This window comes from Syngnathoides biaculeatus, chromosome 14 (assembly GCF_019802595.1).
Source record: "Syngnathoides biaculeatus isolate LvHL_M chromosome 14, ASM1980259v1, whole genome shotgun sequence".
Taxonomy (NCBI): domain Eukaryota; kingdom Metazoa; phylum Chordata; class Actinopteri; order Syngnathiformes; family Syngnathidae; genus Syngnathoides; species Syngnathoides biaculeatus.
Genome location: NC_084653.1, coordinates 26,675,209 through 26,688,892, shown reverse-complemented (window position 1 = coordinate 26,688,892; position 13,684 = coordinate 26,675,209). Strand labels below are relative to the sequence as shown.

General features: G+C 51.7%; 1 protein-coding gene across 4 annotated transcripts in view; it reads left to right on the top strand.

Annotated features, from left to right (window-relative positions):
• The window catches only part of si:dkey-100n23.5, a 109,711-nt gene extending 96,818 nt beyond the window's left edge, over nt 1-12,893 (top strand). For 3 of the 4 annotated variants that reach the window (XM_061841221.1, XM_061841222.1, XM_061841219.1), the window contains 2 exons: nt 441-588; nt 9,956-12,893. In XM_061841221.1, the coding sequence (XP_061697205.1) occupies nt 441-588; nt 9,956-10,126 (319 nt within the window). In that variant the 3' untranslated portion in view covers nt 10,127-12,893. The remainder of the gene's footprint in view (nt 1-440; nt 589-9,955) is intronic. The other variant, XM_061841220.1, reaches the window with a different exon arrangement.
• The last annotated feature ends 791 nt before the right edge of the window (nt 12,894-13,684 follow it).

Below are 13,684 nucleotides of genomic sequence, written 5' to 3'. Positions count from 1 at the left end.
CGCGTTAGCCTATCCCAGCCGTCAACGGGCAGGAGGCGGGGCGCACCCTGGACTGGTCGCCAGCCAATCCCAGGGCACGTGGAGACAAACAGCCGCACTCGGCGCAATTTAGAGTGTCCAATTGATGTTTGCGTATTTTTGGGATGTGGGAGGAAACCGGGGTGCCCGCACGGGCTTTCTCCGGGTGGGCACTCCGGACAGGCAGAGCCGGCATCGAACCTGGATCCAAAGGACCGTGAGGCCGACCCTGTACCGCCTGGAAAAGAACACGATTGAATTGCGTTAGCAATGTGCTCGTGACTATCCAACTCTAACGACGTCGGCTTGCGGGCAGTTGGTGCCATCTTTGCTAAAAGTTGCGTGAACGTCCATCGCCATGGTAACTGTTGCACTCCAGGCCGACTTGAGACTCGAACCCTGTCCCCTCTGTGTTCCGCCAGGCTGCACGACGCCGTCTACCCGCTGGCTCCGTCCTTCGCCCTCACCCTGCTGCACGCGCTGTCGGCGCCGCTCCACGGCTCGGCCAACGCCGTCGTCTTCGGCCTGGACCGGGGCTGGCGGAGCCTGCTGAGCCCCACCGGAATGCGGGTACGTGTCAAAGCGCAGGCGCTTTGTCTTTCGTCGCTCGCTCTGCGGCGCTTTGACGGTCGCCGATGCCTCGCAAATCATTATCGAGAGACATTTTTCCCGGACTGAGAAGGTTTCGCTCGTCTGCCGTAGATGAACCTTTTTCACGTGGGTTTTGTGGACTTAAAGAAGGTGTTGGAACACGTCCCTCGGGAGTCCCGTGGTGGGTGCTCTGGGGGCACTTAACACGGGCCGCATTGTTGGCAGGGAGCCTCACAGTTCGGAGGATCCGGGTTCCCTCCCAACCTGTGGAGTTTGCGTGGGTTTTCTCCGGGTGGGCACTCCGGTTTCCGACCCTGCCTTTGGTGCTTGGGATCGATTCCCGCTGAGTGATGGTGTCGGTATTTGCCGTGCGACTGACTGGTGAGCAGTTAAGGGCCAGTTAGTCCGCCTTTCGCCCGCGATAGGCTCCGGCTTTCCCGCGACCCTTGTGAGGATAAGCGGCTTGGACAAGGATATGACGTGACATTTTAATACGGGGTGCCATCAGACATGGATTGCATGTTTCGTGGCGTTGGAGGCAAAAGAGGAAGGAGAAAATTTGGATTTATTTTCAGAAGGTGGCGGCACGGTGTTGGCCTCACTGTTCTGAGGTCCCGGGTTCAATCCTGGACCCACCTGTGTTCTCCCCGGGGTGTGTCTGCGTGGGTTTTCTCCTCCCACATCCCCAAAACACGCAACATTAATTGGGCACTCTAAAATTGCCCCGAGGTGTGATTGCGAGTGCGGCTGTTTGTCTCAATTGGCCGGCGACCAGTTTGGGGTGCGCCCCGCCTCCTGCCCAGTTGACGGCTGGGATAGGCTCCAGCATTCCCAGCGACCCTTGTGAGGATAAGCGGCTCGTAAAATGGCTGGATGGATGGTTCGATTCCATCAAGGCTGCCCTCGGTTACCAATTTTGTTCATAACTTTTATGAACGCTGATACCAGATAAGATTGTTTCGTCTCTCACCTGACAAATGCAATTGTGAAATGGAAAACAAAAAACAATTCCCATCATAAACTACCCTTCGTATTGTCCTCCATTAACTGTCCTTGCTGCTCATCCACAGTGAAAATGTTTTATGACATATTTAATGCATCCTTTGTAATTCTGCTTAAACATCAACTTAAGGCAACGAGTATGGGGGGGGTGGAACCATTTTCTCTAATTATGTAACTAAATTGCTAAATAGTTTTGGGGTTTTTTTTTTGTTGCCGTTTGACAAACATGCAAAATGGTTCCTGATGATTTTATGATCACAAAATCCCCGCGTTGTGATATGATCAGCATTGCTGTCAAAAATGTGCACAATTCCCGGGCGGCTGGAAAAGACAAAAATAAACCCACACGCTAGGTCGCTGATGAGTCACCGTTGCCCACCCGACGTCAGCGCAGGCTGCGTGGGTTCAATTCCAACTCGGTGACGGTAAAACGTCGTCTGTCTCGATGCGGCCGACGGACGGACGGACGGCGTCGATAATGGACGGGGGGAGACGCGCGCTAATATTAGCTTTAGCCTGCTGCCCATTCTCGACTCCCGACACGCGGCTTCAGCTTTGCTACACGTTGGAGATTGTTTTTGTATGAACAAGAAAAATGGTTTTTGATGATTTTTTATGAAAGTCATCATTTGTCAAGAGGTTATTTGTGATTACCAATTTATGCATTTTCTTTGCCGCTTATCCTCACGAGGGTCGCAGGAAGTTCTGGAGCCTATCTCGGCTTTCAAAGGGGCAGGAGGCGGGGCACACCCTGAACTGGTCGCCAGCCAATCGCGGGGCACATCGAGACAGTTACAATCACACCTATGGGCAATTTAGAGTGTCCGATTAATGTTGCAGAGTGCCCACCCGAAGAAAGCCCACGCAGGCACGGGGAGAACCTGCAAATTCCACACAGGCGGGGTCGGGATCGAACCCGGATCCATCCTCAGAACTATGAGGCCAATGCTTTACCACCTTTCTCGATTTATCTTGCTTTTAAAACAAAAGTTTTCAGAAATCTTGCATTTTCAAAGGATAAAAAAAAAAACCTTTTCATAACTACAACCTCCGCCCCCAAAAAAAAGAATAAATCTCGTCCGGTTCCAGCTTTTCGTGCGTCGACGCTGCGGTCGCCACTTCGCCAAGTTTCCCCGTGAATAAAAAAAAAACCCCAAAAAAACACAACCGGGAGCCGCTCATTGTTGGTCATTGTTGTTTGCTGCCTTGAAGGCAGAAGCTAGCGACGCTCGTTTGCCATGGCAACGGCAGAGGCCTACAGCACGGACTCGGTTGCGCGCGCCGGTCAGGAAAACAACCGGCCTGACTTTTGCCACTTTTCGGCCGACGGACGTTTGCACATTTGAACCGTCGCCGGCCGCGCTTGGCTAAACACGGCGATCGATGGCGCTTCCCCGCTGATCCGTCTCAATCCGGCAACATTGACAGTATTTGCGGATATGAGCGCCGGCTCATATCGAACCGGGAGAGGCGAGGCATAAAGCGGGCTCTTGTCTCGGTTTGGAGCGCACGCGGGCACGCACGCTTTGTCGCCCAGCCGGTATCGCCGGCCCGGCTGATAAGCGGCCGTGAGCGCAAACTGGAAGAGAGGAATGTGCGCTATGACCTTCAACGCAAATGTCAACGTTTCGGCCCGGCGCGCGAGGGAAAGACGACAACACGGATGAAATGGAATCGCGCCGCCTCCGTAAATCACAGAGAAAATGATGTTTGTGTCAAGGAACGAGGGCACGGAAATTGGCGACGGCGCTGGCGCGCACGCGGCACTGCCAGTCAGACGGGCTCCGTGTGCGTTCGTGACTAACAGCCGGTTGTTATTCATCTTGGCATGCGACTCCCGGCAGCCCCCCTCACATCAGGTGCGAGATTGGCGGCGGCGAGGGGGAGGGGGAGGGGGAGGGCGCGGGGCGGCGTCGTACGGGCGACAGGGAGGTGGTGACGGCGGGGGTGGGCGCTTGTGAGAGCGTCAAAACATTCCTTCCTCGGCGCAACGAATCTGCGCTTTCATCAGACACCTCATCGCTAGCTCAACACCCCCCCCCCTCCCCCCGCCCCCTCACACACGCTATCAGCCCTCGTAGCAGCCGCCGGCTCGCTCGCTCGCTCGCTCGCTCGCTTTTCCGCTTTCCTCGTTCTCGCTATGCCGTCTAAATCCTGCCTTCACGCTGCCTTTCCAGGCAGCTTCTCAAATTGGCTAACTGCAAACATTCCACCTTGACACGGGGGCCGCATTTACACCGCCGCCGATACCGCGGCGTCGTCACAGCCCCCCCGTACCATAACCCGACACCCCGTATCGACGCGGTCGCCGAACGATCGTCCGCCTGTTTTATCTGGAGCGGTGTCGGAATTCTCCGCAGCTTCATCGCTCCGCAAACGTTTTGGCCAGACTTGCGGCCGTTCCGTAACCGATCCCGGCTGACTTCGGGCGAGAGGCGGAGACGCCCCCCCCCCCACGTTCGCCTAAATGCTTCGTTCCGTAACGTTCCCCGAGCCGCCGCAGACGGGGCAGGTGGTTTCTTCTCCCGCATAAAACGAGACTGGTTTGAAAGCGGCGCTTGAATCGACCGACGGCTCAGCGTGGGGAAACCCCGATGACCTCAGCGGAGATCTAAGATGGGGAACTTTAGATCGAGTCTTTTGTCGCCGTTTCTGAAGGAGCGCAGACAAGAGCGAGTCATTTGAATCTCTCGCTATTTCGCCGCAGTTTCGGAAAAAAAAGACCCAAACTGTCACCCGCAGATGAGAGGAAATTGGTTCGGGGGATCAAGAACAACCCGGGAACCACCCAAGCTTCAAAAATGAAGCAAAAGTTTGATTCGGTTTATCGGCGGTCGCAGTCTCAGTCGAATGCAGTGCTGTTCAAACTCGGGGGGGGGGGGGGGGCGTCAAGCGCGGGGCTACCATAAACACTTTTCGCGATTAAGTTACACGCAGCTGTTGTCCGTGTTTTTGTTTATTCCCAAGGGATAACGTTTCCAAAAAAGGGGGAGGGATGGGGGGGGGGGCTACAAAAAAAGCGCCGGTCTAGCGAGGACGATGTCACGTTGCACGTTAACAAACACCTCATTGTAACATTTGAGGATGGAAGGGAACAAAAATGTCTCCTTGTTAACAAATATACGGGCAAAAAAAAAAAACATAATTTTTTTATTGCGGCACTTTTTATGCCTGTTTGAGTCTTTAGCCCCCAGGTTCAAAACTGTGAGGGTGACGTTGGCTTGTGTCGTCCTTTGCGACCCAGATCGTAGCCTGCTAACGAACACAACAAAAAAAAAACTCTCCGAATAGTTTGAGGTTGGTCCACATGGAGCGTCCACCCCCCCCCCCCCCCCACCACCACCCATTAAAGCCTGGCACAAATGATCATTCTCTGGATGCTGTCGTATGACGCGTACAGTCCAACCTCGGTTATCGACCACAATCCGTGGGCGAAGGTGGTTCGAGAAGCGATTTGTTCAAAAACCGAAGCGATAGTTCCCATTACAAATGTAGCCACCGGGACACGTCTGCGTTATACACAAGAACAAAGCCCGTCGTGGATCAGCTGACTGGGCTGACTGTTTATTTGCGGGTTTTCTCCGGGGACGTTCGAGTACCGATTTGCGAGTATTCACTGTATTCCAAAGTCGTGACTTTGCTGCGGCGGCCTCCGGACGGAATCCTGGTGCTGATGCTCGGTTTTTAGCGTGTCTCGCAAGCACGCTTGCGTTGGACGCGGCGTGAGAGAGGAGCCCCCCCCCCCCCCCCCCACCTTTTGAAAGCGACCTATGGCAGCAATTTCGTCTGTCGACATGACAACCACGCGGCGTTTTTCCCCTCACTTTCCCAATCAATGCAAATTTCAAATGTCGTACGTGACAAGTTTGCAACGCGGGTCACTCCGCGGATCCCCGAATATTCCTCTGGGTCTGTTGCGCCAACGGTGCTCGGCGCTTCCCTTTTGTTCTGGTCGGCACAAACGAGGACACGCGAGCCATTTCGGATTGCGCCAACCCCTTTTTGGGTCATTTTGCGGATGACTAACGGCATTGCAAAAGTCAGCAGGGTTAACCGTCAGCCACGCGCGGCCGTCTCGCCCCCGTCATCGCCTCCCAAATATCGGCCGCGTGTTTGCGGTCGCGCGGGCCGTGACGCTTCTCGGAAGGGAATAAAATGCCCCCTTTGTTGTCTCCGGTCGCGTAGCAGCGATTATCAACATTAGCTGCTGATATTCCCAAGATAAAAGGCTTATTTTGTAATTGGGCCCTTTTCGGACGGCCTAAATGTCAGCCGACCGACGCGCGACGAAACGTGTAGTGTTCAAAACGCAGTAAAAGAGCAGAAACGGTCGGACCTTCGCTGCGCTTTATTGCTTCCTGCAGTGCACTTCGGGAGCTTGGAAGTTTTTCCTACGGCGCACGTATTCGTCTTTGGGTTTTTTCGGTAAAGTGCAGATGTGTGCCGAATTCCCACATGGAACAAATTAGCTCAGGCTCCTCAGGAAGTGGAATTTGACGTTGTACAAAAAGTGCAGCAGCGCAGCTCAGCATCTGGCCAGCGGAAGATAGCGCCAACCAGATCCTTTTGGCAGGGCGTCAAGTTTATTGTTTCAGTTGAAATGGCATCGAGTCGTACAGTACGGGAAGAAAAAATAAAATAAAATAAAAAATGATTACGGCGCCCGCCTCACTTCCAGTGGCATTTAAAGATCCTCTCCCGGGCTGACAAATGCCATTTTTGTTTTGATTGCGTCATAATTCAAAGTGTTACCGTTGCAATTTTCTGCATTTCCTAAATGGAAGACCAGTTCACGACGTTGCGCTTTTTGTAAAGACAAAATCTTTCCGCTGTCGTGAATTATTATGGTTATTAACATTATTGTGCATAGTTATCAACATTTTTGGGGGGGAATTTTTAACTGATGACGACTTTTTTTTTTTCACAGTTCATTCAACCGTGTTGCTGTTTTCACAAAAGATAACCAGTTGTAATGTTTTTGATTTCGGTCCCTCGCTGTCCCCAACGTGAACCGAACCGGGACCACAAAACCAAGATACCGGACGTTCTCGTTGCTTCTTTTGATGGTCTCTTTTCCGCTAATCTGCCGAAGGAGTCCGAAGAGCCATTTCTGTCTGCAACTTTTTGTTTCGTGAGAAGTGACTTTGTCACAAAGTTCAGTTTTTCCCCATTTGTGACTTAGTTTCGTTAATGCAGCGGTCGTCTAAACAGGAAGTGCCGCGACGATAAAGCAAGAAGTGAGGATGTGGTTGGACGACGTTAAGACTCTTTGAATACTTTGTCTCAACTGCGGAATGACAACGTAGAGTCAATGAATATCTCACAAAGTCATTTTTGTGTCGATAGCTCTAAATATTATAACGTAACATTATGTTTTTCGGCAAAATTCCCAACACTTCAACATAAAATGGCCGACTTTGATTGCATTTGACGGCATTGATGCTGTTTCGTGTGCCCTCTATTAAAAATCTGCTGAATTTTTGATTACTCGCTTGGGCGCTTCCGGTTCGCTTCACGCAGTGCGCGGTCCCAAAATTTTGGTGTGTTTTTGAGACTCGGAAAAGCCTCAACAAGGTGATTTCTTTTGCGGTGTGATCGCAAAGGAGTCATTTGAAGAGGGTTGCCACTGCTCGCTCGGGCTCTAATAATAGGACGCCACTCCAGGAGTCCCCGAAATAAGATGAAGGAACAAAACAAAATGATGCCGTGCTTTATAACGTAGCCCCTCAGTGAGGAACTAGAATTAAAAAAAAAGTTGGGGAGCGCCCCAATTGTTTGTTAGCTTGCTCTGTCCTAGCTAACGAAAGACCCCGAAAGTTAGGAATTGGACGTGTGTTACAATCTGGAGGTGGACTGAGGTTGAATGTTGGTTCCATTTTGTCAGCGGGGCGCCAGAAAGTCGCAGGGGATTACAAGCCGCAATTTTATTTGGATCTGCATCAAAAGTGAACAAAACGACCAAAACATGAACTCTTACTCTAACAATAAAAAAACAAAACAGACCTGTTGTCTGTGTGAAGTTCACAAAGGTGTTCAAAGCACATTTTCCATTTAGTCACACAACACAGATTGATTAAAACGTGGCCGCTCATCAGCGGACTTTGTAAATTGGGCCTGGAAAGCCTGGAAAGCCTGGAAAGCGTCTGTCCCTCCAACTGTCTGCAAAACTTTAGGACGGTGTCGCGTTTCATTCGTGGCAAAGAGATCCCGACCGTCCTCTCCTCTCACCTGGATGTATATGTACGATAGCGCCATACTTGGTGATACAACAAAATGTAATTGATCTAGGAAGCGAAGCTAGTTTGGGCTTGGTTAGTACTTGGATGGGAGACCGCCTGGGAAGACCAGATGCTGTAAGCTTCTCTCCCCGGCTAACATGCAGAGGCGTTGCGTCAGGAAGGGCATCCGGCGTAAAACTGTGCCAAACAAATGTCCGTTCATCTGAGATGACACGCTGTGGCGACCCCTAACAGGACAAGCCCAAAGGAAAAGAAGAAGAAGAAGAAGATGTCTGTTCATAAGGGACATTTCATTGGCACTGAGGCAAGACCAGTTGAAAAGGAGCCGGACCTGTTTTAGAGAAGAACGCATCAGGGACAAAAATCCAATTTATCAACATTCATCACAAAGAGAGGAATTCTGAGAAAATGCTAAGGACTGAGAAACGCAGCCACCATTGTGGAGAAACTCCGCGTTTAGCATATACTTCTCGTAAAGAACCAGGAAAGTCTCCAAAATCCACCTTTGAATTCATCGGAGAGACTGTTGTCGTGCCTCGGTAGGACCTGCCCTCGCGGTTAGCGACAGAGTCGAAATGGGCTCGGCGGGTCACTCTTGAATGTCGACGTGTTAACAGTCGGGGTAATTACCTTTGTTGGCCGTTTGAGGGGGGCGTTTAGTGGATGAGTCCCCCGGCGAGCAACTGGCGCGTGCCACCAATTGGTCGGTCCGTGCGTGCAAAGAAGAGCGTCGGAGAGGCTTTTTACTGCTGATGGGAACATTCAAAAGAAGTCGGTCCCATCCTGCCGTTTTAAAGAAGAACGTTTCGTTTCGGATGACCGTGCAATCTCCTCATCACTACGAACGCCGCGTGTGCATCCGTCCAAATATTGATCTTGTGGCCGCCGACGGCTGGGGAAAACGTTCAAGTGGATCTTTCCGGACCGTTTAGAAGTCAAGAGCCCTTTTCACCCCGCTTTCCCAAAGGCTGCCGTCGCACAGCGGTTGCAGCTTGCGCATTTAAGATAATTAGACCCGCTGCGCTAATTCTGGAGAGTCGAACGCCGCGCTCTGGTCGCCAGCGTCATTACATCCGATACGACATCGGAAGGCATCGATTTCTGGGCTCGACTCCCAACGTGCAGCCCGCGTCGGTTCCTTGCAGATTGTTTTCTAGACTAAGATCCAAATAGTAAATAACAGATTTTACTAAAGGTTTGAGCGTCCAAACTGGATTGCGCAAATCGATGCGGAAGCTGATCGGCTAACGACATCCCAGCGTCGTCCATTTTGTGTGTTTTGGGAGGGCGAAATGCAAAAGTACTATTTAGCACAGACAATTTGACGGATTAAACCTGAGATTTATCTCAACGGCTGCGTGATTCCGACTGATTCTGTTGTTCGCCAGCCACAAGAAGGAGTCATGCCACAACAGCTTTGACAAGACTCCCACGAAGCGCTTCGGTTTCCTCCATTTGAGTCGTTTCAAAGTGCACGTAACGCACGGGCAGAAGCAGAAAACGTACAAAGCACAGCAAACGCGGATGAAAATGTCACCGTAAAACAAGTGGCAATAATCCTGTTCTCGATCAAATCGGATGACGCCAAGGCAGGAATAACAAAGAAAGGGATTCTAACCCGCACCACATTAGGAGTGGCTCATGTCTTGGGTCAGACACGAGAGGTACTACAACAGATACTGGAGTACCCGAGCCAATGGCAAAATACACACGTGACGAGGGCCAACGCAATCCAATAATCCGGCGCCCTCGTTCCGTCTGCCGCAGGAAGCCCCGCCCACCTGACGCCGTATTGCCCTTTTTCTTCTCTTAATTGTCGGACACGCCTTCGGGTCACTGCAGCCGTTTTTGTTTTTCCGACAAGATTGAGGCGCCGCAGTCTCCCCTTTTTCCTCGTGGCCCTGAGTCTCCTTTTAAAGGAAAAGTTCCGTCAGTACTGTCGAGAGGTCGATTGAAGAGCCCCTCCCCCTCCGGCTCGGGACCGACGTGGTCTCCCTCCTGCCTCGCTGTGCACTTTTGCAGCGGAAACCCGAGCGGCCCGAGGGGACCGTTCGCTTGTCGGCTGAGTCGGCCTCCGGTGACTGTGAACCCTTTGTGTGTCTCAGCTGGCTCTGCAGTCGCGGCTGTGTGACAGGACGCGGATCGGCGAGTACCACGCCGGGACCGCGCGCTACACCCGAGCCGACTTGGCCGACCCGAGCGACGACGACGACGACGACGACGCGCTCTTCTACGCTCCAACTATGGCGACCCCGAAAGAGCGGGGGGGGCCCTGAGGGAGGCGAGGACGGGCGGGAGGACGACCACGCGGCTTCCTGACAAAGAGAAATGCGTTGGATTAGAAAGCCACGGGGAGGCGGAGAGTGGAAGGCGAGATTGGGGGGGAAAGTCGGGCAGATAGAAGCCGGAGATGAGCTGTCAGGTTCCATTATTAATCCCCATCCTTTACTATTTAATATCCTAAAGACGCGCGCACGCGCACATACCGAGCAGGCCCGCCCGCAAAACCGCAAGCCGGCGACAGGGGGGGAAAAAAAAAAAAAAAAGCGGCGTTAAAAAGGCTCCGGCTGGATCCCCGAGGTCTTAAAACATTCCTCACCGCTGCCCCCAGGACTCCCTCAAGCCGCACTTTTGGCACAGCACCAAGACGGAAAGAGCGAGGGGGGGGGGGGGGGGGACGCTGAAAGGCAATCATAACAAGTCGCAATTACCTTTTCACCTCTCTGCAGGAGACGAGGTGGAAAAGCGGGGATTTTTTTTTTTTTTTTTTTCAAACGCCGGCGCGTGCCGCTCGCCGGGCGCGCGCTCGCATAATTGGCGGATTCTGGAGCACGACGGCTTCCCTCGCTTATTTATACATGAGCCCCGCCGCGCAGCGCAAATCCAGCGTTCGCCTTCGCTGCCTCGGTCGGACAGGATTTGTTTCCGCCGTTTGACACGCGTGTCCATTTATCCGTGCGGTTTTTGTTTTTTGTTTCTTGCTTTTTCGTAACTGCAGCATTTGACAAAAATTCTCATTTCTCCTGACGGAACAGTCGCTCGATTTTGGGGCGCATCCGCGAATGTGCCGAACTCCCCTCGAGAGGGAAGGAACGGCGCCTCTGCTGGTTTCAGCCGAGTAGCGCACGGATCCATTTTTAACGTTTGGTTAATATTTCTGTCAAAATCCCAAGTTTTCCCAAAAAACCGTCACCTCGTCACAGCGTAGTTTTGCGGATTATTGCGCCCAACTCAGGGAGTCCGCTGCCGGCTAGCTCGGGTTAAGTCACGTGACCTCCGCAACGGAAGCGCGTGAAACGGCCATCCGTCCATTTTCCAAACCGCTTATCCTCACAAGGGTCGCGGGAGCGCCGGAGCCTATTCCAGCCACCTTTGGGCGAAAGGCGAACCAGTTGTCAGTCGGTCGCGGGGCAACAATCGGGTGGTGTCGCCGCGTTAATTTCTGTCATCAGCAGAGGGCGATATTGCCCAACACGGCCGCCCCCTGAGATGGATGAAAAAGCGATTACAACACCAAAACAAGAAGAAGAAATAGAAGCGACTTTCAATTATGCTAATGAAGTTTTGGTAGTCACGGCTATCGTGAGAGTCGGCCCACAAAAATAACGGGAAATGAATTAAAAAGCATTTTGGCGTTTTTGAGATTTTTTGGGGGGCACATTTGGACAACGACCAAAGATTATTTTCCCAAAAAGTTGTCCACATTTTTTTGTTGAACTGTATTCAAAACGTCAGACGTTTTATTTTTAGCTGTGCCTCCTCGTGCTGCTGAGCCTCATAAACAACAACAACAAAAAACCCACAAAACGCTCATTTTTCTTTTTTTTTTTTTCCGTGCGTCCGCGTGTCCCTTGGCCGGCGTCCAAAGGAAAAAGGTAAATGGCGGCACGCGGCGAGCGCTGCCTAGCAACAGCCTCCGCTATTCCGGCGACGCGTTGCCGTGATTGGCGGCGTAATCATTTAAATGCGGCCTCCATTTTGTTGTTGTTGCTTTGAAGGCGTAAAGTGAGCGCTGTCACTCGCCTCTTCCTGACCGGTTGAACTCTTGACCCGACACTTGACCCCTTTGCACCCCCTCGAGCCGTTGAACTTTCCCAGCGGGTCTCGGTGACACCGCCGCGCGTCTGACTTTGCACTTTAACGCGGCTTCGCCACCATCTTGGGCCAACGCAAACGACGCACGGCGACTCTCCTCCTTTTTTCTTTTTTCGGGTGGCGCCGTCGCCGACTTGACTCGACTCGCACGAGCAGCCGAGACGTTTCGTAACAAAGCTGCGCCGAGGAGTGCGCCGTCCCTCAATGCCATCAGTCGTGCAAAGTGTGCCGACAAAAATGGGAAGAGATTTGATATCGCGGACATATTGCAACCTTGACTTAAGAATTTGAGTCCTCCTTTCAATTTTCCCAAATTGAAATGCCAATAACCTGTTCCGGTGGACCCCCCCCCCCACCCCCACCCACACACACACACACGCACACATTTTTTTGTTTTTGTCGGGGGGGTGGATTGCGTGGATCAGCTGGTAAAGCGTTGGCCTCACAGCTCTGAGGACCCGGCCGGGTTCGATCCCGGTCCCGCCTATGTGAAGTTTGCATGTTCTCCCCGTGCCTGCGTGGCTTTTCTCCGGGTGGGCTTTTCGGTTTCCTCCCGCATCCCACAAACATGCAACATTAATTGGACGCTCTAAAAATTGTCTGTAGGTGTGTTTGTCTCCTTGTGCCCTGCGATTGCCTGGCGACCAGTCAAGGGTGTGCCCCGCCTCCTGCCCGTTGACGGCTGGGATAGGCTAACGCGTTCCCCGCGACCCTTGTGAGGATAAGCAGCAAAAGAAAATGGATGAATGAAAGTAGAAATGAGCCGAAAGTTACATGCGCGCACACACGCACTGAAGTATTTGTTTGTTGATGTGTGCCTTTAAGGGGTGTGGCCTAGTGTGTGATGTCGTGATCTCTTGACTCCACCTCCGGTTGGCTATTGGCCACGTTGTTAATTGTGTGTTAGCATCTTTTCTGTACTCTTTCTCAATAAAATGCTAAAAGCGACTTTTGTGGGGTTTTGTTTTGCTTTTGTTTCCACTTCATTCGAGCAGTGGCACATATGAAGCTTAATTTCATACGGAGGGAAACGTGTGCCACCAGGATTCGAATTTGAAACGTAAAGTGACCACATTTTCAATAGTCGTATTTCAGTGTAACTTTTCAATGTTAACAATTCAAGTGGATACAATTCGCTGTCTAAAATTGACCGTCTGTGCCACCAGGCAGGGTTACTTGAGGTCAGAACCAATCGCACTTACGCTTTCCTCGTATGTGACGTCACGTGACTAAGAAAGTGTCACTGCGATTGGCTGGCACATATCTACTTCCATACTTTCAGCACTAAACAAATAAACCAACGTGAGTGGCACACGCCTGAAAAGAACAAAGTTATGTATCATGCTACAACGTGATAAAGTTGACGTGATATTGTAATAAATGTTGTCGAAACAAGTTTCTTCGACACGTCAGTGACAGTTTTAGCATGTGGAATGTTTGCATTTTTACCCATTCAACGTGAGTTACTAAGATTGTAAAATCACCAAAACTTGATTGCTAATGTCTCACATTCATGCAACAGAAAGAGGACGGAAAACGGTCTTCAGTCGCGACCGATAATTGGGGGTCGCCAGCCTCGTTCTTGTCCGCACGCCTGCTTAACTGGATTTTGATGAAACAAAATTGCGCTCAAGAAATTCGCACTTGCCTTCGGTCGCGGCCCCTCCTTCAAAAAAGAGAGAAAAAAAAGGGAGGGAGCGAGGGAGGGCGTACAGATGCTCCAACATTTCTGGGCTCGC